The sequence below is a fragment of the Lissotriton helveticus genome, chromosome 4_1, assembly GCF_964261635.1.
Source record: "Lissotriton helveticus chromosome 4_1, aLisHel1.1, whole genome shotgun sequence".
Classification (NCBI taxonomy): Eukaryota; Metazoa; Chordata; class Amphibia; order Caudata; family Salamandridae; genus Lissotriton; species Lissotriton helveticus.
Window position 1 is genome coordinate 384,288,063 of NC_136063.1, and position 20,903 is coordinate 384,308,965.

At 50.2% G+C, this 20,903-nt stretch overlaps 1 protein-coding gene across 1 annotated transcript; it reads right to left on the reverse strand.

Annotated features, from left to right (window-relative positions):
* Nucleotides 1-501: 501 nt before the first annotated feature.
* On the reverse strand, nucleotides 502-5,165 carry LOC144827164 (uncharacterized). The gene is made up of 2 exons (XM_078685576.1): nucleotides 4,777-5,165; nucleotides 502-1,281 (listed from the first exon to the last, which is right to left on the reverse strand). The coding sequence occupies exons 1-2, from the start codon at nucleotides 5,099-5,101 to the stop codon at nucleotides 671-673; spliced, it is 936 nt and encodes a 311-aa protein (XP_078541702.1). The 5' UTR covers nucleotides 5,102-5,165; the 3' UTR covers nucleotides 502-670.
* Between the last annotated feature and the right edge of the window lie 15,738 nt (nucleotides 5,166-20,903).

Sequence of the window (20,903 nt, forward strand, 5' to 3'; positions counted from 1 at the left end):
GCTGGGCTCCCCCAGTAGGAACCGAGGGAGCCCAAAACCAGCCCAAAACCAGCCCAAGGCCGGTGCCCTGATGCAACCCCCCCCCACCAGCCCCTCCCAATCAGCCCGGGGGTGGGGACCTCCCTGCGGTCGGCTGCCCCCCCCCAAGCCCCCCTTGGGAGGGAGGGGTGAGGGGGGGTGAGCAGACACCAGACAAATTGAAAGTGTGCAAAAGGCCGCTTTTATTGAAACAGGTGCATATTTACAACAATACCAACCTGGCAACCGCCTCACAAAACTAGTCCTCACTAAATAAGATGTTACCTTACAACCCCAAACGTCAGGCCCGCCCCTAACACGTCACAAACCCCGCCCCCACCCAGCACAACATAATTACAATTCAAACAATACCAAAACCTGATAATCATTTAAATATCATCCCAACCCACCGCAAAACATCACATTGCAAAACTTACCCACCAACAACTTACATTACCCAAAACCTTGTAACCACCCCACGAAACAACTATTTAAACTTTTCAAGCCATAGCCCAACTTTAGCAAAAACCCAACAAGCTTCATGTCCCTGCTGACCAATAACGCCCAATTTCCGCCACCCAGAAAAGAGGGGGAAGGAATTACCCTCCTCTCTTTCTGCCCCCCAAAACCGACCAACCAAAGAACCAGAACCTCAACCCAAGAAATGTTGAATCTTCAAACACCTGGAGAGCACCTCTCGCAATTCCAATAGATATAAATCCATCCCCATACGAGATAAGTGAACACCATCGCCGCGAAAGAATTCCACATTGTCATAACGGATGTCCTTATGGGACACCCGCCCAAAACCCAGATCTCTACAAAAACGGGAAACCTCCAGATTCAACTTCCTTCGCGCCTTATCAACCGCCCTAGGCTTGATCGCACCTCTCCAGGTTCTTCTAGGGACCAATTCTGTCCATAAAACATGGCAACCCGCCCATTGTTGACGAATAAGAGAAAGATCCTTCTTCATCGCTCTCAATAAAACCACCCCTTTCACCCCACAAAGGTCATTCTCCCCAAGGTGTAAGAGCAGCACATCAGGACAAACACCTCCCACCAACCAAGAATTCAAGGCCGGGATAAGCTCCCTCCAGATCATACCTCCCTTCCCCTTCCATACAACATGAAAAAGACGAGAATTAAAACCAAGTGTGGAACCAAAATAGCTTCTTATAGCTTGATCTTCCGCGCGCCTAATGAAGGAATGTCCCACTATCCAGATCGTCATGACAGTAGAACGGGGGCCGGCCACTGAACCTGAAAAAGAAAAGCAGCATCAAACTCAAGAAAAACTATCAACCGCAGGCGCCATAACAGGATCAGTACGCACATAGCGCCTAAAACAGTTGGAGGACCAACGCCCCAGAGACATAATGTCTTGCTGCGACCAACCCCTGTTATGGGCTTCTGTAGCTGCCCCAATCCTGAAAGAATGTGTACCATACTGTGTCTCATCCAAGCCCAGGAAGCGCAGCGCTTTACGCAAAACCATACGCAGTTGGTACTCCGTCACCCTGGAACCATCCATATGTCGAAAAACAGGGCCCTCCAAGGCGGCCCCCGAACAGTCCCGCAAACGCCTGGCCCACCCCAAAGGACACGTCTCAGGAGGGGAAGAAGCTTCCAGCCAGATGCCCCTCCCTTTGCTGTGTTGATCAGTTTTTGCTCGAGCCAACCAAATGTGCAACCCCGCTTCCAAAAATCGAACATTCTCCCACCCCACCCCAAACGTAACTTTCGACCCCAGTAACTCAGAAACTCTGAAAGCACCAAAAAACATCCAAACCATAAGAGTAGAAAACAGACAAACCTCAAACCCATTCAGACAAACAGAGGGCAAAACCTGCAAAACTCGGGCTAACGTCTGCCAGGACAAAGGTCGGCGAACCATATGTTCCCTACCCCTCTCCCTAGACCAACCTTCCAGCATGCGCTTACCCACCTCCCCTGCCGAAGGAGAATAGCCCCACAGCAATTTGCCCATGAACGCAATACCAGCCAATTTTCCAGCAATCGTCACACGTGTCAGCCCCCTGTCTATCAAGTGAAGAATGAACTGTACCACATCTTCAGATCGTCTCCAGCCCGGAGCGCGCCAGCCGGCCCCAGATTCTAAAAACTCTTTCCAGGCCAATTCATACGCTGTCCTAGTGGAAACTGCAAGCGAACCTACCACCAGCTGCAAGACCCTGTCTCGCCTACAGTCCACAGATGTTCCGGCATGCGGGTCGGCGTCCTGTCCGCCTCCGAGGCTAGCCCATGGAATCTCTCCCACTGTGAACGAGACAAAGCATCCGCAATGTCATTGTCCACCCCAGGAATGTGTAAGGCCTTAAAACTGATGTCATACGTCAAGCACCCCAACACAAAGACTCGCAAGAGCTTCAAGATGTGAGTATCCCTGGCCGACTGCCGATTGATAATGTCCACTACAGCCTTATTATCAATTCGAAACAGCACTTTTTTGTGAGAAAGCTCCTGACCCCACAAAGTCAACGCCACCACCACAGGGAAAAGCTCCAGGAAGGCAATACTCCTGCCTCCGTTCTTCCACGCAGCAGGCCACTGTTCCGCACACCATCTGCCCTGCCAGTAAAGACCGAAACCATCACTGCCAGCAGCATCTGAAAAAATTTGGACGTCCCAAATCCAATTCTCTTCTCTGTACAGAGGAATGCCATTGAAAGAGTGCAGAAAGGCTACCCACATCCGCAGGTCCTCCTTAACACCTGCTGACAAGCGAACGTGATGGTGAGGTAAAAACTGACCAGACAGAGCTCTACCCAAACGCCTGCAAAAAGTTCTACCTGCCCTGACCACCCTACAAGCAAAGTTAAGATGGCCCAGCAGCACCTGAACTTCCTTCACTGTCACCTTTGCCTTGTTCAACATAACATGTAAGAGGGCCAACATCTTTTCTTTTTTCTCCACTGGTAAACGTGCCTCCATAACATTAGAATCAATCTCGATACCCAAAAAAGACATGGTCGCGCAGGGGCCCATTGTCTTTTCCGGTGCCAATGGCACACCTAAAAATTCCATCAAAGTTTGGAATGTTCGCAAAGCATTCTGGCAAGCTGAGGAATTGGGAGCACCTACAAAAAAGAAATCATCCAGGTAATGAGTCACAAGCTGATGTCCTGACGTGTCGGTGAAAAACCATTGGAGAAATGTGCTAAAGGTCTCAAATAACGCACAGGATATGGAACAACCCATTGGCAGAGCCTTATCCACATACCACTTCCCTTGAAATTGAATCCCCAAAAGATCCCAATCCCCAGGATGTACAGGCAAGAGACGGAATGCCGATTTGATGTCACATTTTGCCATCGCCGCACCAGTGCCGGCAGATACAACCAGGGCCATGGCCACATCCACTGAAGAATAAGACACTGAAGCAGCCTCACCATCAATGAAATCGTTAACTGATGAGCCCTCCGGCCATGACAAATGTTGAATCAAACGAAACTGCCCAGGCTCTTTCTTAGGCACCACACCAATTGGGGAGACAATAAGATTATCCAAGGGCCAATCATCAAAAGGACCCGCCATCCTTCCCTCTCGCACTTCCTTATCCAATTTGTCTTGCACCACCTCTGGATGTTCATTGGCCGACAACAGATTCTTTGACCACCGCCGCAACCGCGGCCCTGTGTAACCCAAACGAAAACCTTCCTGAAAACCATCCAACAACAACTTAGCAGCCTCGACATTCCCGTAGCCCCTCAGAGCCACAGCCAAGTGAAAAGGATTAACTGGCGTATGAGCCTTTGGGCCCAGTTCCAGAAGTGTTCTTCCCCCCCCTGTAAGGTTGAGACTGCTGTGCAGGAGCAGGGACATTGGCTGTCTGTTGTGACCACTGTCTACCCCCTGTAACCCGAGGCCCCCAACACTTGGACAGCGGGTGCGGTTTACCACATTGGGAGCATTCGTGTCGAAATTTGCAATACTCTCTTGGGCAATATCCTCTGTTAAAATCCCAACATGTCCCATTGGCAGGTTGGACTGACACAGCTGCACCCACCCCTCCCCGAGTGGGCCTACCCTGAAAGGGCCGTGAAGGTAATGGATACCCACTAGCTGTGAAAATTGTCTTACCACCTGCCGAGGCTCCCATAGTGTGTTGCCACAAGTCATTATCCAACTCCCCCCATTTCGCTTCAGGATCCCAAGCCATCCGAGCCCGGAATTCCTCATCATACTGTGACCAGGCATAACCACTGCCAGTAATCTGCGCTTTCCTGATCACATCCATATATTTAAAAAGTGCCACACAGCGCTCAGGGAATTTCTCACAATACACACTAGCGTATATAAGAAATGCCGCTGTCCAGTTTTCTATGGTCAAAGGAACCTTTGGGCGCTTGGCCAACTCATACTCTTCCTCCTTAGACCCCTCCTTAGACCTAACCTCCCTATGTAAAAGCTTCAATAATTCAACGTACTCCCCTTTCCAAATCCTTTCCTTAGTAGACAGCATTAAATGAGCGCCCAAAGGTTTTGTGACGCCCATGTAAGGCAATTTCTTTATTTTAAGCTCCTTGCTGTGTGGGGGGTCCTTACCTACCTCCATGGGCTCCGTAACAGTCCCGGAATCCACCTTAGAACCCACCCCCCCGTCATTCGTACCCACTCCTTGATCCTTAACATAACGACCCTTGTGGAGCTTAAGATCCATACCCTCTGAAGGAGGATCCCCCCCCGTTCCAACAGAAACCATCAATGGCTTGTCCCGCGGCCCAGCAAGCTCACCTGGATTCAATAAAGGCAGTTGGGCCGGCCTCTCTCTCCATGCCATCTGTTCAACATCAACGCCTGACCGAGGAACCCTCACCACGGGGCCGCTCTCTCGAGTTGGTCTGGAAACTGTAGCTCTCGGACGCACCACCACCGGTGCCTGTAAAACATCATCAGAAGCGTGAAAAAGCCCCCCCCTTGTACCCTCAGCACGTATCTCGCCCTCCTCAGGGCTCTCCTCATCATAATCTAAAACCAAAGATTCCTCCAACCGAGGAGGATCCAACACCTTTGCCGGACTTCTGAAACCAACCCGGGCCTTACCAGCCCGTACCGACATTGTAGGCGGGGGAGCCGACTGGACCCGTCTGTACTCCCCCGAACGTTGACCAGATTTGTACAACTTAACCAACGATGAATCCCTTTGTTGATGAGAAGAAACAAGTGGGGCCAGCGAGGACGCGCCGGTCCTGCTTCTGCCAACCCCGCCGATATCCAGAGAACCCGACAATGGGGCCAGCGAGGACGCGCCGGGTCCGCTTCTGCCGACCCCGCCGATACCTGTAGAAAGAGAAGTTGGGGCCAGCGAGGCCGCGCCCGACCTGCTTCTGCTGACCGCGCCGAGGTCCTGTAATGAAGACGTTGGGGCCAACGAGGTCGCGCCTGACCTGCTTACGTTGACCACGCCGGGGTCCCTCGCCGGTACGGGGTATGCCGCGCCAGGCTCCACCCTCCCTTCTCCTCGGTGCAACTGGGCCGCACTCCACCCTACCAAGTCTGCCTCTCCACGACGCTCCCTGACCTGCAAAGCAAAAGGCTGAACTGATGTGCCGGGACCCTTACTACCAGAACGGCCAAAGCTATCAACACCACTAGCCATACAAAAACCAGAATCCCGAAACTGCACCCTACCAACCTCCCTAGCAACAGACCCCCTAGATTGAACCGATAAGCCCCTCCGAGGAGGGGAAGGCTCCACCACCTCATCTCCACTACTCCATTCCAGCAACTCTTGAACAATCTCGGACGCAGGGCCCGATGCCAGTCCACCCTGCCCTTTCTGCTGGATATCAGCGCGGGGCTGCTCCAACCTCCCAAGTGATCTGACCCCAACAGGCAAACCCGGAAAACTCAAAGTGCCCCCAAAACCACTCAGCATATCAGTGCCCTGGATGGGTGTAACCCTGCCCGCATCACGAACCCCCTCAGCCCAAGAAGGAAAAACATCTAGGCCCTCCCAAGATCTAACACCCACCTGCCTATCGCAACTCCCCTGCCGAGGAAAAGGAACAGCACCACCCTCACAAGGCTCAATGAACCCCCTGCCAGACCCAGAAACATCCTGTGGATCACCCAACAAAACACCACCAGACTGCTGTCCCAGCAAACCTGCCCCCGCCCTCCTTTCCATCTGCGCCCACTCCCCCTCCCCCACAGAACCACTAAGGACTGACAGTACCTCCCCCCGGGTAGAAACAGGGGGGGAAAACAACAGGGGGCTATAAGGCACAAAAACCTCCCCGTCCCCTAACAGTCCAGGATGTACTGTAGGCTGAAGCACAACCTCACTCACCAATTGCGGCCCAGAAGCGGAAGCTGGCGGGAAAACACGGTCATTAGTAAGCCCCTCACGAGTACCCAACAAATCAGCCTCCTGACGCAAACCAGTTGCCCCCAAAACCGAGGGTGCACCAGATATGCCGGCCGGCACTGATGCAGAGAAACCACATTCAACCTGAGCGCGCGGCGCACAGAATTCGAAATGCGCATCAACCGCCAGCTCCCCACGCAATGGCTCTGCGTCATGCACCACGGAGGCAGAAGCCGAGCGCTTCCTGCCTCCGCGCTTACCGGCCCGCCTGCCCTTGACAGCGGGGACCGAAAGCAACCTCACCGGCTGCCCCACAGCCCCCAGGGGAGCCGGCACCACACCCTCACCCAATCCCGCTTCGTGCGACGCACCCGGTTCCCCCCCCGCAAGCAGCACGGTACCAGGGGCCGCCCTCCTAGAGCGCGGGCGGCCCCTCTCACTTACCGCCTCCCTACGTGACCTCTTCGGCGAACCACACGCCGCGACCGCCGCCGCAACCCGCGCCGAGGCCTGCCGCCGAGGACGCGCCGCTCCAGGCACGTCTCCTAACACCAAGTCCAGGCGTCCAGCCTCACTGAGGAGGCGGATCGCCTCCAGAACCCGGTAATCCTCACCAGACATATTCAAGAATAAACCACAAAAAATTTTTTAGCTGACTAAAATTTCCAATCTAACAATGAGCTCCCGGCCACCAGGTCGTTCAACCTAAAATGGTGGCCGGGAGGAGGGGCCAGAGGGATATATAGCTGGGCTCCCCCAGTAGGAACCGAGGGAGCCCAAAACCAGCCCAAAACCAGCCCAAGGCCGGTGCCCTGATGCAACCCCCCCCCACCAGCCCCTCCCAATCAGCCCGGGGGTGGGGACCTCCCTGCGGTCGGCTGCCCCCCCCCAAGCCCCCCTCCTGGTGCCTGCGGTGTCCGTCCGGCTCTGACTGCTCCAGCGCTCCCTCACGCCGCACGCTGACTTGACAGGTTGCAGCTGCGGCAGGCTTCGATCAGGGATGTCCCGATGCGCTCCGTTCTGACCGCGCTGGGCTAAGCGCAGTAAGCAGTAAGCTGTTACTTCTACCTCCCCCGGCTGTTCCATCGTCTGCGACCTGGGTTCCTGGCAGAAAACAGCGGAAAACCACGGAGAAGTAAAACAAAGCAAAGAGTTCTCTCACGGTTATTAGGGAAGGCTGCACGTCATCTCGACAACGCTACCGCTCCATTTTGGGGATTTTGATTTGGACTGTGGTGGACAGCCTTCACAGGTAATGTCTCCGAAGGGTAGGGGCGGTGCGAGGAATCGTGGGGGAGCACCTGCGAGTACTCTTGCTGGGGGGACTGAACCTGCCATGGCGACGGCGCTGCATAGTGCTGCCAATAATAACGAGAACGATAATGCTACACCAGCCATCCACGCCAGTGTTAATAACAGCAGCAATACCGATAGTACTGTTCTGATGTCCGAAGACGGCAACACTCAACAGGTGTATGTGGCATCATCAAAGAGGCAGGGTACCCATCAGAGCCAGAGTCAGAGCCAGATAGCACACTCAATTCAGGATACTCCAGTAAAGCAACGGACTGTCCCTGCAATTTGTAATAAAAAACAAGGAGTAAAGGCAAAGCTGGCTGAGAGGACGATTGGAGAGGCTCATACAGCTCTAGCAGGTTCTGGTGTACAGCTTGAATTGCCACAGGAAACCGTGAGTGCCTTCTCTGAAACTTCTTCGGCTCTAGCTTTAGTTGATCAAGAAGGTGGTCATAATATCTCAATGGAAATCTTGGCAGTGAATGGCGGTAATACAGCAGCTATAAAAGAAGACAGTAGTACACTGCCAGGGCCAAGCACTGATGTAACTGCTTCAGTAATTGAGAAAGGCACTGAATCGGAGTATGCTGGATCGGATGGCAAGTTTTATTCGATGTCTGATTTAATGACTGTTTCAGACAAAGAACATGATGAGGATAGCTTCAGCAATCCAGGGGACTGGGGGGATTTGCCGGATGATGAAGAAGGCGAGGATTTAGATCAGTCTCTGTCCCATGAAACAGTAAGAAAGGTGGTGGAAGCGGGAGAAGTTTTAGTGCATGAGCAAAGCGCTCCGTTAGCTCAGTTCAATTTGGACGAGGATTTTGAAGAGGACTCAATCACTCTTGGGTTAATTTACAAAAGTATAATGGCACATCGCAGTGAAACCAAAGCTGAAGGTTTACGTACACAAGGGGCTGTGAGGAAGCTCCAAAATACAGTGCGGTGCTTGGTTAAAACTTGTGCGGAAGTTACCACCCGTGTGGTAGAGGAGGAAGAGAGAGTTTCCTCTGCGGAGGACTGTTTGGTTAAACAGCAATCAGTCATTGAGACTTTGCAAAAATCCAAATCAGACATTGATTGGAAACTCACGGACTTAGAGAACCGGGCGCGACGCAACAATCTGCGTGTGCTAGGTATTGCTGAGGCGAAAGAAGGCGCTGATCCACGGAAATTCATCATCCAGCTTTTCAAGGAAGACTTCCCTGAACTTAATGCTTGGAACTGAGAAATGGAAGTGATTAGGGCACATAGGTTTCCATTTGTGTCACGGCACCGTGTAAAAGATCAGAACTCAGACCCCAGGGCAATTCTAATCTGCCTTAATAACTACCTGCAACGAGAGGCGCTCTATGGTCTAGCGCGCCCCGAGAAAAAACGTAACGGCATGGGGTATGAGTTTTTTGTGTGCCCGGATTTCTGCCCTGCAACGGTGCGCGAACGTTGGCAACTTCGGAAACTAATTGCACCTTTTCAAGCAAAAGGGGCCCAGGTCTTCTTGCTCAATCCATCTAAATTAAAGATCATTTTCAGAGGGCAAACTAGATACTTCACATCCGGGACGGTTGCACAGGACTATCTAAAATAAATGGATAAGATTCCGAAAAGCCAGAGTCCGAAAAATTAAAGGGACATGTTGTTAAATAAATGAGCATGTATCGTTAGTCGAATGTATATTGGGTTTAGCACGGGGTGGAAAGCGCACTTTTTTTCTATTATTCTAGGCTGCAGGGGTCATCTCTCTCTCATAGCTCCTTCTCCCTCTTCTGCTTCTTCTTTTGATTTAGTTTGTTCTTGTTTTTCTTTTTCCACAAAACTCAGACGAAAATGTGTTTGTTGTTTAAGAAGCAGTAAAATTTTGGTATCTAGATTACTGAGCGATGGGGATACATGGGAAGTTAGGTCCTGTAGAGTTTATGAACTTTTTTTTTCTTGAAGTGATAAGAAGAGAGGGGAGAGTAATTTTTTTATTTTTTTTATTTTTTTTTAGAGCCTGAAGCCAGGCTGTTTAGCGGATTGAAGAGAGAGAGAGACAGAGGGTGGGGGTAGGGAAGTCAAACAGGGGGGCACCGGAGAAAGCACTTCTACATCGCTGAGGACATGGTCCTTAAACCTCATAATGGGTGGTGTGGGTTCGGGGGGAGGGGAAGGGCGGCATGGATGGGGGTGTGGGTTGGGGGTTGGGGGGAGGGGAGAGGGAGGGGGGGTGAAAAAGAAAATAATGCATGAGTACAGGACGGAAAGGAGTCTATTCTGGGCAGTCAGTGTTTTTTTTTCAGGTAGCTTGTGGACGAGTGGAAGGAATCTAGATATAGTCAAATGGCGGGCAGGGGTATTAGGGTAGGTACATTGAATGTGAGGGGGCTGAATCACTGGATAAAAGACGGCGGGTGGCGCAGGAGTTACGAGCTCTTTACTGTGATATAATTTGTCTGCAGGAGACCCATATAGTTTGGTCTAAGCGGCACTTGCTTGAAGAGCTGGGATTTAATTTAATAGCCTGCACTAAATATTCTGGTACGGCTAGAGGAGTGGCAATTCTGGCCAAAAAACATATAGGCAACACAGGTAGAATTTTAACTGATGGATTAGGCAGGAGGGCAATTGTAGAATGTGTTGTTGGCCCTACAACATTTACGGTTTTTGCAGTCTATGGGGCAAATCTAGATGAAGCAACTACTCTTGAGTTCTTAAACGTTGAGTTAGCGACGTGGCCCACACCACTGGTCCTGTGCGGGACTTCAATATAAATTTAGTACCTAATATCTTATGCAATGAACAGTTGAGATATAGTGGTAGGAAACCGCGGGTTTTTGAAGCGTTATAAGCACTAATGATCGCACATGGGTTGGTCGACGTCTGGGCTTTTTTAAGGGGGGTGGCTCCTGGATACACTTTCTTTTCTTTTCCCCATCAGAAGCTAGTCTGGTTGGATTATTTTTTCACTCCTCAATTGCTGTTGAACCAGGCTGTGATTCAGGTGTACCAGAGGATCACATCTGATCACAGGCCGGTGGTTCTTTCCATAACAGGCATAGTAGCAGTTACAAGGCCAAGGGGATTTTCTTTTGAACGTAAATTACTATTGGAGCAGCAATTTATTGAGCATATGAAACAATGGATTATTATTTTTTTGGGCATTAATCGTGGGAGCAGTAGTGTGGGCTGCGTCTGGGATAGCTTTAAGGCTGCCTTCCGAGGGGAAGCTTTGAGCTTTGGTTTGTATAATCAAAAAAAACAGGCAGCTAAATTCCAAGAGCTACACCAGGAATTGATAAAGGCGGAGGAAGCACTCATGCAGGGTATTCAGGCTGGCATAGATGTAACTGATTTGATTACGGTTGTGGCACGGCTCAAAGCAAGGCTAAATCTGAATTGGTCCCAGGAATCTGAATTTTATTTTTTTATCAAACAACAAATCCATTACGAATATGGCGAGGCAAGTGGCAGATGCCTTGCCCAAAAATTAAGATTGAAGGAGGCAGCCCAACGGATAGATAAAATTCTAGATACAAACGGAGATTCCGTTGAAAATGAAAGTGGTATTTTGGAGGTGTTTTGACAATTTTACGAGGTATTATATCGAAGAGATGAGTACGATGAGGTCGGCGCGGCTACTCTCATCAGCCAATATTGTATGCCAGATCTTCCTACAGAGGAGATAGAATGGTTGGAAGCTCCTATTTCGTTAAAGGAATTAGAAATAGCAGTAAATGGGTTGGCAAGGGGTAAGGCGGCAGGACCAGACAAGTTACCACTGGAAATTTATAAAACTTTTTTTCCTGTCTTAAAGGCAGATCTTCAAGCAACAATGAGAATGGCCCAGAAAGGTGTTTCCCCTAAAACCTGGAATGAAGCATGCATAGTTGTGTTTCATAAAAAAGACAAACCGGCGAATCTGCCTGGCTCTTATCATCCCATCTTGCTTTTAAATGTGGATGGGAAGATCTACTCGAAGATCTTGGCCAATAGGCTGTCCTCTGTTATTTCTGGACTAGTTTCCACTACACAACACGGGTTCATTCCACAGCGTGGTACGGCGAACCATGTCAACCGTGTGGTAACTTTGTTTGACTACGTTAATGTAACTAGGGAGCCACTTTGTTTAATTTTATTAGATGCTGAGAAAGCTTTCGACCGGGACTCATGGTGCTTTTTATGGGATGTCATGAGGCGCCGGGGCTTTGGGCCTGAGTTTATTAAATCATTGCAGACACTGTACAGTCAACCTGTTGCCCGTATTAGCACCATGGGACTCGAGTCGGCGGCGGTTCAAATACAGAGGGGAACCAGGCAAGGCTGCCCCTGTTCTCCTCTTTTATTTTCATTATATATTGAACCGTTTCTAAGAATGCTGGAATCCAGTACTAGGATTCCACCACTGCTCATACAAACTTACCAGTTCAAGGTCCTTGCTTATGCGGACTATGTGGCTGTCGTTACGCCGAAGCCAGCTATAGCGATGCAGGCGATTGAACATCTAGCTACAGAGTTTGGCGCGGCTTCCGGTTATAAGTTGAATGCAGCTAAAACTCAGCTGGTTAGCGCCAACATAACCAAGTATGTTGATGCAAGGGTATGTCAAGAGGTCACATACTTGGGGGTTAAGCTTAGGGCTTCTCCAACTGCCCTGGTCAAATCGAATTGGGAGTCTCTTCTGTCGGGAGTAAAGAAACAGCAAGATTGGGCAGAGTGTTTGCATCTATCCCTAGTAGGGCGATGCAGTTTATTAAAAATGATGATTCTCCCAAAAATGTTGTACTTCTTTAGATGTGTCCCTTTGGAAGTTCCCAAAGCGAGCTTGGCGTAGCTCCAAGCAATCTGTATGCGCTTTATGTGGTCTGGGCGCAAGGCCCGACGTGCTGGACGATATATGATATTATCAAGAAATCTAGGGGGATGGGCGGTGCCAGACTTTACGTTATATTATTATGCCTGTATGATTTAAGGTATGAATATTATACTAACAGGGGCGGGCCCAAGGGATATTGCGGAATGTCCATCTATATACCAGATGCTATTGGGGGTAAAAGCCAAAAACTATCTGTTCCTGTACTTAGAGTGGAGCTACTACAAGCGCACGAGGTTTAAGACCTTGGAAGCTGCGTTTAAGGTTTGGAGAACATTAAGGGGTATGTTTGGCCTCGAGAAAAGTTCATGGTATACACCATTAGTATCCTCAATATTTCTGCCAGTGGATCTGTGGGACCGGGTGGCGCTCAGTTGGAGCTCGAAGGGAATAAGGGTGGTGGGAGACCTTTACTCTGAAGGGTGTCTTAAATCATTTGAACAATTGCGGGAACAGTACCAGCTCCCTAGGGAGAACTTTGCTAAGTATTTACAGATTAGGAATTATTTAGTTAATAGTGGAGTCCTTTTCCAGGCAAATCCCTTGATTGAAGATAACATAAAAGGTGCAAGGACAGGTACATTATATGGTCACATGTTAAGTACTAAGGCCAATGATATTGAACAACAAAATGCTAAATGGGGGATTAAATTGGGTAGGCAGGATATACAAATAGAAATCTCTTATATCAGAGATTATTGGTAATCCAATTCAGCTATCCGCGACACAGATCCTCCTAGGTGTAGAAATGGGAATGGCGGAGACAGGAATATCAAAACAACATGCTAATTTAATATTCTTAGTGACAGCGGTATATAGACTTTGCATAGCTTATTTTTGGTTGCAACAGGAGCCGCCTTCTTTTGAGGTATGGAGAGTGCGTTTTTTTGTAGTATATAACATGGAGTATAGTTTATAGGCTCTCAAAGGCCCCCGAAAAAAGAAGCTTGGGGAACAAATATAGGGTACAGTCTCGCATTATCTTGAGCTTGAAATGTGAACCCTTCTCCCTCTTGGGCTACTTGGTTTTTATAATTGAAGTGCTTAACTCTTACCGTCCTACAATCTATTCTTGAATTTATGACTGCTTGTACTGTTTCTTTTCCAGTTCTTTTAGGTTGATATTATTGATGTCTCCGTGCTTGAATTGGGTTTTTTTTAAAATTTGAATTGGGTCCGGGTCAGAACGACGATTCCTAATTGGCGTCTCAAGCCGGAGGCCCTGGAAGATCAGGTCTTCCGGACCACAATAGGTGCAGCCATAGAGGAGTACTTCCGGCATAATACGGGCACTTCCACGAGTCTGCATAACGAATGGGACGCGTTCAAGGTGGTGGTCCGTGGGCGGTGTATTGGAGAGGCGGTGGGGTTTCGCAGAACTCTGTTGAGTGAGATACAGGGAGCGGAACAACGGCTTCGGGACAAGGAACGAGAAAGACCGGGGCGGGTAGAGGTCCAGGACGAGCTCCTAAGGGCAAAGGAGGAGCTGGCCGCACAAGTGGAGAGGCTGAGATGTTTCGATTATAAGGCCTACATGGTGCGGGCGCATGCAGAACGCGACAAATCGGGAGCGCTCCTGGCCTGGTTGACGAACCCGGCCCGCAGGGGCACGCCGATCCTTGAGCTGCGGGACGAGGGGGGGACTTCCCACTTTGGGCAGCAGGCAATCAATCTGCAATTCTTGGATTACTACTCCACTCTGTATCACAGCGTGCTGGACCCCAGGGAACTGGAGGACGGGGATTTCTTAGACGTAGACTTACCGCAGATTGATGCGGAGGAGGCGGAAAACTTGGGCCGCCCGGTGGAAGTGGGTGAGGTCCGGAGTACCCTTAAACGCATGGCTAAGAACAAAACCCCCGGCACTGATGGGTTTCCGTCGGAATTTTATGTCGCTTATATTGATGTACTGGCCCCGCAGCTGGTGTCTCTCTACAATCGATCAAAACAGGTTGGTTATCTGCCCGCCTCGACGAGAGAGGCGGTGATTGTCCCGCTCCTTAAGCCAGGGAAACCGGAGTGGGATCGAACAGCGTACCGCCCACTCGCGATGTTAAACATTGATTATAAGGTACTAAGTGGCATATTGGCCCGTCGCCTGCTGGTGCACATGACAACCCTGGTTCACGAGGACCAATCTGGTTTCATCCCCACCCGGAACACGGCGGTGAATATTAGGAGGCTGTGTCAACTACTGCAGGCGCTGGAGGCCGGAGGGGTGGAGGCATATGTGCTATCTATAGACATTGAAAAGGCCTTTGACAGCCTTGAGTGGCCATACTTGTTTCGGGTGTTGAGGGCCTTCGGCCTGGGTGAGGGATTCGTGGCGTGGACAAAGCTCCTCTACTCCAATTCGACGGCCAGAGTCCGGACGGGGGGGGTGATCTCAGCAGCCTGTGCGGTGGGTAGGGGAACGAGGCAGGGCTGCCCACTATCTCCCCTCCTGTTTGCCCTAGCAATGGAGCCCTTGGCGGTGCGTGCACGGAGGGGAGAACACTACAGGGGCTTAGAGGTGCTGGGTCGAATGCACCATATTGCCCTATACACCGGCAACTTGCTAATGTTCCTCGCTGACCGCGTTGGCGGGCTCTATGGAGCTCGAGAGCTGTTGGAGAGATTGGGAAGGGTGGCGGGACTCAGGGTTAACTGGACCAAGACCTGTCTATTTCCGATGCGGGGTGGCCGTGATGTTCCCCCTGAGGAACTGGGTGTGAGATGGGAAGATAGTTGTCTACCGTACTTGGGGGTGCGGATTTACCATGGCGCGGCCGATTTATTTGAAGGCAACATAGGCCGGGCCCTGCGAAACACCAAGCATAACCTGGACTTCTGGGGGTCATTACCCTTGTCGGTTGCGGGGCGAGTGGCACTCCTAAAAATTATAACTCTCCCCCGGTTGCTCTATTACTTCGTGACGCTGCCACTTTGGATACCGGGGAGGTATTTCGCCCAACTCAACTCCTTGATCTCGGGCTTCTAGTGGGGCTTTGGGAGGCGCAGAGTGGCACTACCTACCCTGATGCGCCCAAGACGGGAAGGAGGCCTTGCAGTGCCTGATTTCGAGGCCTACTACCATGCGGCCCAATTTCAATGATTGACCCAAAGATTAGCAGGGAGACTTGACTTGGAAATGGCTCAGAGAGGCTGGGACGTAGAGATGCACCAGTTGGCGCGGATTCTTCTGCGTCTTCCGCTGAGGGAGGGGGAGGTCCCCGGGGAGCTCTGGGTCCTGAGGCTCTGCTGGAATAGGGCCCTGCGACGCCAAAAGGGTGGTTCGGCGTATTCACCCGAGATACCGCTCTGGCTTTCTATGGAACTTCCGCATGGGGGGAATTGGCAGCGGCTACGTGAGTGGGAGGACTTTGGGATCTCCACCATTGGTGATCTCTGTATGAAGATGGCACACTCCTCCCGTTTCAGGACCTAGCTGACAGACATGAGCTCCCTGCGCAGGACTTTCTCCTGCACGCAGCTGTGACGGCGGCGATCCGCAAACATTGGAAGGGGGGGATTGGAGGAGCCACAGGTTTTCCTCCCTTGTCAATACGTGGTCACCTCTGCGGGGCGGATCAAGGCGGTCACATGCCTGTATCGCAGACTGACACAGGGCTGGAGGACCCCACTAGACAGATTGCGCGCCAAGTGGGAGGTGGACCTCGGAACTCCCATTGAGCCTAAACCTTGGGAAATGCTGATGGAAAGAGCATGGAAATGTTCCCGGAACGCCAGATTTCAACTCATCCAATTCTATGTGTTCCATCGGGCGTACCTCACTCCTTCGAAAATTAATGAGTTCTTTGACTCTCATGCTGCCTGTCCGCGATGCAGACTGGAGGATGCAGGATATATGCATATGTTCTGGGACTGCCCTGTACTCCGGGGGTACTGGGGAGAGATAATGGCCAAATTGACTGAGGTGACAGAGAGGGACCTACAAAGTACTCCAGCTGTTTGTCTGCTGCACTGGTTCCCCCACACTGCCCGCAACAGAACTACTGGCAAGTTTTTAGATTTGGGTCTGGTTCTAGCCAAGTGCGAAATCACCAGTCGCTGAAAAGCGGCCGCAGGCCCTAATGCCGGTCGCTGGCTCAGAGAATTTCTTAAGTGGGCGGGATACGAGGGGACCCTCCAACTTCAACTCGCTAGTAGAACTGACAATGACAAGCTATGGGACACAGCCAGAGCCTGGGTAGCACTGACAGATCTACTTAAGGACCCGACTGACGAAGAGGACTGATCTCCTGATCCTACGTGCCCACTAGGGGGTGTGGAACCTCAACTGTGATCAGGGTGCTGACTGGGTGGACGGGGTGTAGGTACGCCTGATTGGATGCTTTCTCTCGGATGGAGATTAGTCCATTGTTACAGGTCTTAATTGGAGTGTGCGGGATACATTATGAGCGGCACATGTGGCATTGGTGAGGCGGCATGTCTGTGGGATGGCGGGTTAGGAGGGGGACGGATTGCGGGGGGATGGGTGTGAGTCTGTTAGCGGGGAGGGTGGGAGGGAAGGGGAGTTGGATGTTTTGTTACCTGCTTTATTGAATGGAAGACGACTGTGTTTAGGAAGAACGTGTGTTAAGTGGCTTGGGTCCCGCGGCACTATGCTATTCGGCAACGGAATTAGGACACCTGACTCAAACAAGACTATGTACTGCGCGCTGACAGCAAGGGCTACCACTGCCTAGCCAAAAGATGATGTAATGTTTCCTTGAATTTCCATTTATGGCTCGAGCGGTATAATTGCATCGTGCATTTAACGGTGAAGTGAAACAACTGTATTACCTCTGAAACGAAAATTCAATAAAATTTGTCTTAAAAAAAAAATTGATGTCTCCGTGCTATTAATCTTGTTTTGATTTTATGTCAGTTCTTTTTGACTGGAATGCAGCAATTAAAGGGTTTATGTACTCGAGTGACTCAACCCTACTGTCTCATGTATTTTGCAAAAATAAATAAAAAAAAAAAAAAAAGAAGAGGCCCTGTCTCCCGGGATGGCCAACCTGCAAAGACGGAGGATGACAATGCGGTGGTTAAGAGTCTTCCTTCGATGGCCATGGTGCTTCCCGGTACCCGATGGGAGGTGAACTTCAGGCATCCCTCTCGTGCTAGGACTCCTCTCTCACAGGACATTCCTTGAGGCCCTTTTTGCCGGGCTGACACAGGACTGTATGGATTGTGCAGGGCCACTCAGAGGCTACGTGAAGGCGTTGCTCAGATACTGCCAACAAGACCACAGCCAGATCGCTTGCGCAGCCGCAAAGGGCAGTTGTCTCAGGGTCTGTGTGCTCTGGTCGTCAGGTTTCTGGTGCATGTGCCTTCATCATAGCCTTTGGGAGACGGGTCTCCGTCCGCAACCGCAGTGCTTTCTGGTGCCCGTTCTGGGGCTGCTGCAGACGGTTCTCTTGTGTCGGGTTTCCCTCTCACTGGAATTCCCTGAGGCCCTAGCTCCTGGATTGCCACGGGCCTGTGTGTATTGTTCTGAGCCTCTTAAAACCCCCTCCCAGACGAAGGTCACTGGAGATGTCCAAATAGGACCACCTGCTGGCTTTCTACCGTGGCAGGTCCCCTCCTCAGTACTGCGGGTGCAGGGGCATCAGCAATGTGAGCTCCATCATACTCGGCCGCCGAGTGCGGCCTTGTTAGCAGGGGTGTCTTTGACACATGCTACACTTCATACTCGTCAAACTTCAGGGCTGCTGCACAAAGAAACACGGGTCCAACCTGCTCATCGCCGTTGTAGTAGTTAGGGCCCTAGGCCCTCATACAGTCATACAACGGACACTGACACATAGTTGTACCGACTGGGAGTGGCCCAGGGCATGTGAGCCCGGCCCCTTTTATTAGCAGGGTCACCTGACCAGTGACACCTGTGATGGGTGAGTGTGGAAGCCAGACCTCGAGGAGTTACTGAAGGAAACACTAAGGGTCCGATTCCGATTTCGGACGAAAGGGCTGCGAACGACGTTCGGAGCCCTTCTGCCTGCATTGGAATGTGCCGGACGGTTTCCTTTCTGACCGAGCCATTCCGATGGGCGTGGTCGGAAAGGAATACAACTCAGATTTCCGCATGGCTTAGGACGGGCTCAGAGAGCCCGTCCGCTGCCGGAAATCCTTCAGTACTCCCCCGGCCGTCCATTTACAACCGAGGGAGTACGATGGCAGTTTTTCACTGCCTTTTCATGCCAGTGTTTACGGCATGAAATGGCAGTCAGAAACTGTCTTTGGGGGCCCCCAGTAGGGCCCCCATGGGTGTGAGGCCGCCGAATGGTGCCCCTCTGTTGATCCCTGCACCCGGTGGCAGGCACCTTGGGGTGCCGGCCACAGGGAGGAACTGCACCCCTCCATTTCACGAGACGGGCATGCATTCCTGGCGGAATGGATGCTCCCATTGTTTAACATACGATTGGGACCGAATAGGGTTCGTCGCATCGTACTTGCAGGGCCGTAACCGACGATAGTAGGTCGGTCGGTCACGCTTCCTGACCAATGTTAGACGAATCGGGCCCATAGTGTAGAAACACTAGACTGTGACCAGCCAGGTACTACACTTCCCTGGTGTAACTCGTGATCAGTTGCAGCACTCCAATACCTTTGGGTCGAGGTTGCACAATATAAAACTCCTGAGCTATGCAAAAAAAAGAGGTAGAAACCGAGCATTAACATAAAAGGAGTGACAAATAGATACCTATTTAGGAGCTGATATTTAGAAACAAAAACCCGGATAAATCGCACCTTCTCCGCATTACTTGTGGGATCTGAAGCAAATATTTTATTTCACCAAAACCTTTTTCTTCATAGTCACGTATGAAATCACTTTCAAATATGTGAGCTCAGAATACCAGCTGTACAGAAAACAATCGTATTGGAATTAATAGACTGTATTGCTGCTCGATAATGATCTGGGTCACATACATAGTTCACATGACGTAGTGTTTTACTTCGTAGTTCAATAATGGCTCTTCCACAAGAGTTTGGTGGGGGCAGGAATGGTTTTAAGATCATGTTTTAAAACGTTTAATTAGTACTTCACAGTGCAGTGCTTTAATGTGATGTATTAAATAAAGTCAAAGCTTCTAGATGTTTAAGAAATACACTTTTTTTTTAATTTTGAAGAGCCTTCATTATATAATTTATGCAATTTTTGCTGAATGGTGTACATACTAAACACTTTCAGGGCTCAGCTGGTGCTGGGGCTCCAAGAGCCAAGCTAGACCCTTGACTCAGCTGTCTGGCTTGGCTCTCCCTGTTTATTTGTTGTCTCGCCCATCTCTACCACTACCCTTCTTCGTTTCACTGACAGTGGAGTAGAAGGCAGCCACAGCCCATGCAAGTAAGAGCGGTGGGGCCGTATGGTGGCTGATCTGACAGACGGACTTCAAGAGGAAAAGGGAAAGGAGTATTGGGCACATGCATCATTGGTTTTTGCATTCGCAAACGGTGCGAATCGCAAAATTCGGCCGCTTGCGAATGCAAATCCAATTTTTGAGCTGCATCAAGTTTTTTTATTTTTAGCAATTTAAGAAATCGCAATTTTTTTGCGATTTCCTAAATTGCGATTGCATTTAAGAAATCGCAATTTTGCGATTTCTTAAATGCAATGCATCATTTTAAAAAAATTGCGAATTCGCACATTAGCAGTGTAAAATTAGCATGAAGTCAACCTTCATGGTAATTTTAGAAAAGTTTCAAAAATGCACAAAAGTGCATTTTCGACACTTTCATTTTAGACTCACACATGTCCTTGGGAATGTATGTGTGAAAAATGGACTGTATGTTACATTTCAGGGGTGCAGGGGGGGTCCTTTGGACCCCCCCTGCACCCTTGAAATTGCATTCTCATTTTGCGATTCCTTAATTGCGAATCGCAAAATGAAAATGCCTTCCCATTGATTCCTATGGGCCTCTGGGCCCATACGAATCAATGTAAAGGGATTCCTTATTTGCGATTCGCAAAATTGAGAATTGCAAATAAGGAAAAATAAGAAATCGCAAAAATATATGCGAATTTTTAATGCATAGGTATTTGTGATTTCTAAATTGCGATTCCTTAATTTTCGCAATTTAGGAATCACAAATACCAACAATGATGCATGTGGGCCCTAGTACTTTAAAAGAAGCAGAACCCCAACATAAAACTTCAATGGCCCAGACCTTAAATCACATTTGGTCTCTGGAAATGGACTGTAAGAAAGGGAAGCTGAGACACCGGAAATTGTAATCTGCCCAGCAGCCAGAAGGGCAGTGTGATGAGGGGAAGCTCTGCAAGACTTCTGCCTTTGACAAGGACTGGGGGCCAATGCCTGCTAGTCTCCCTGCTGTGTGAAGGAACATCACACAGGAGAGCCAGGACCACATGCTCTGGAGCTTGGAACACCAGGGCCTGCCTGCTTCCCAAAACCAGTG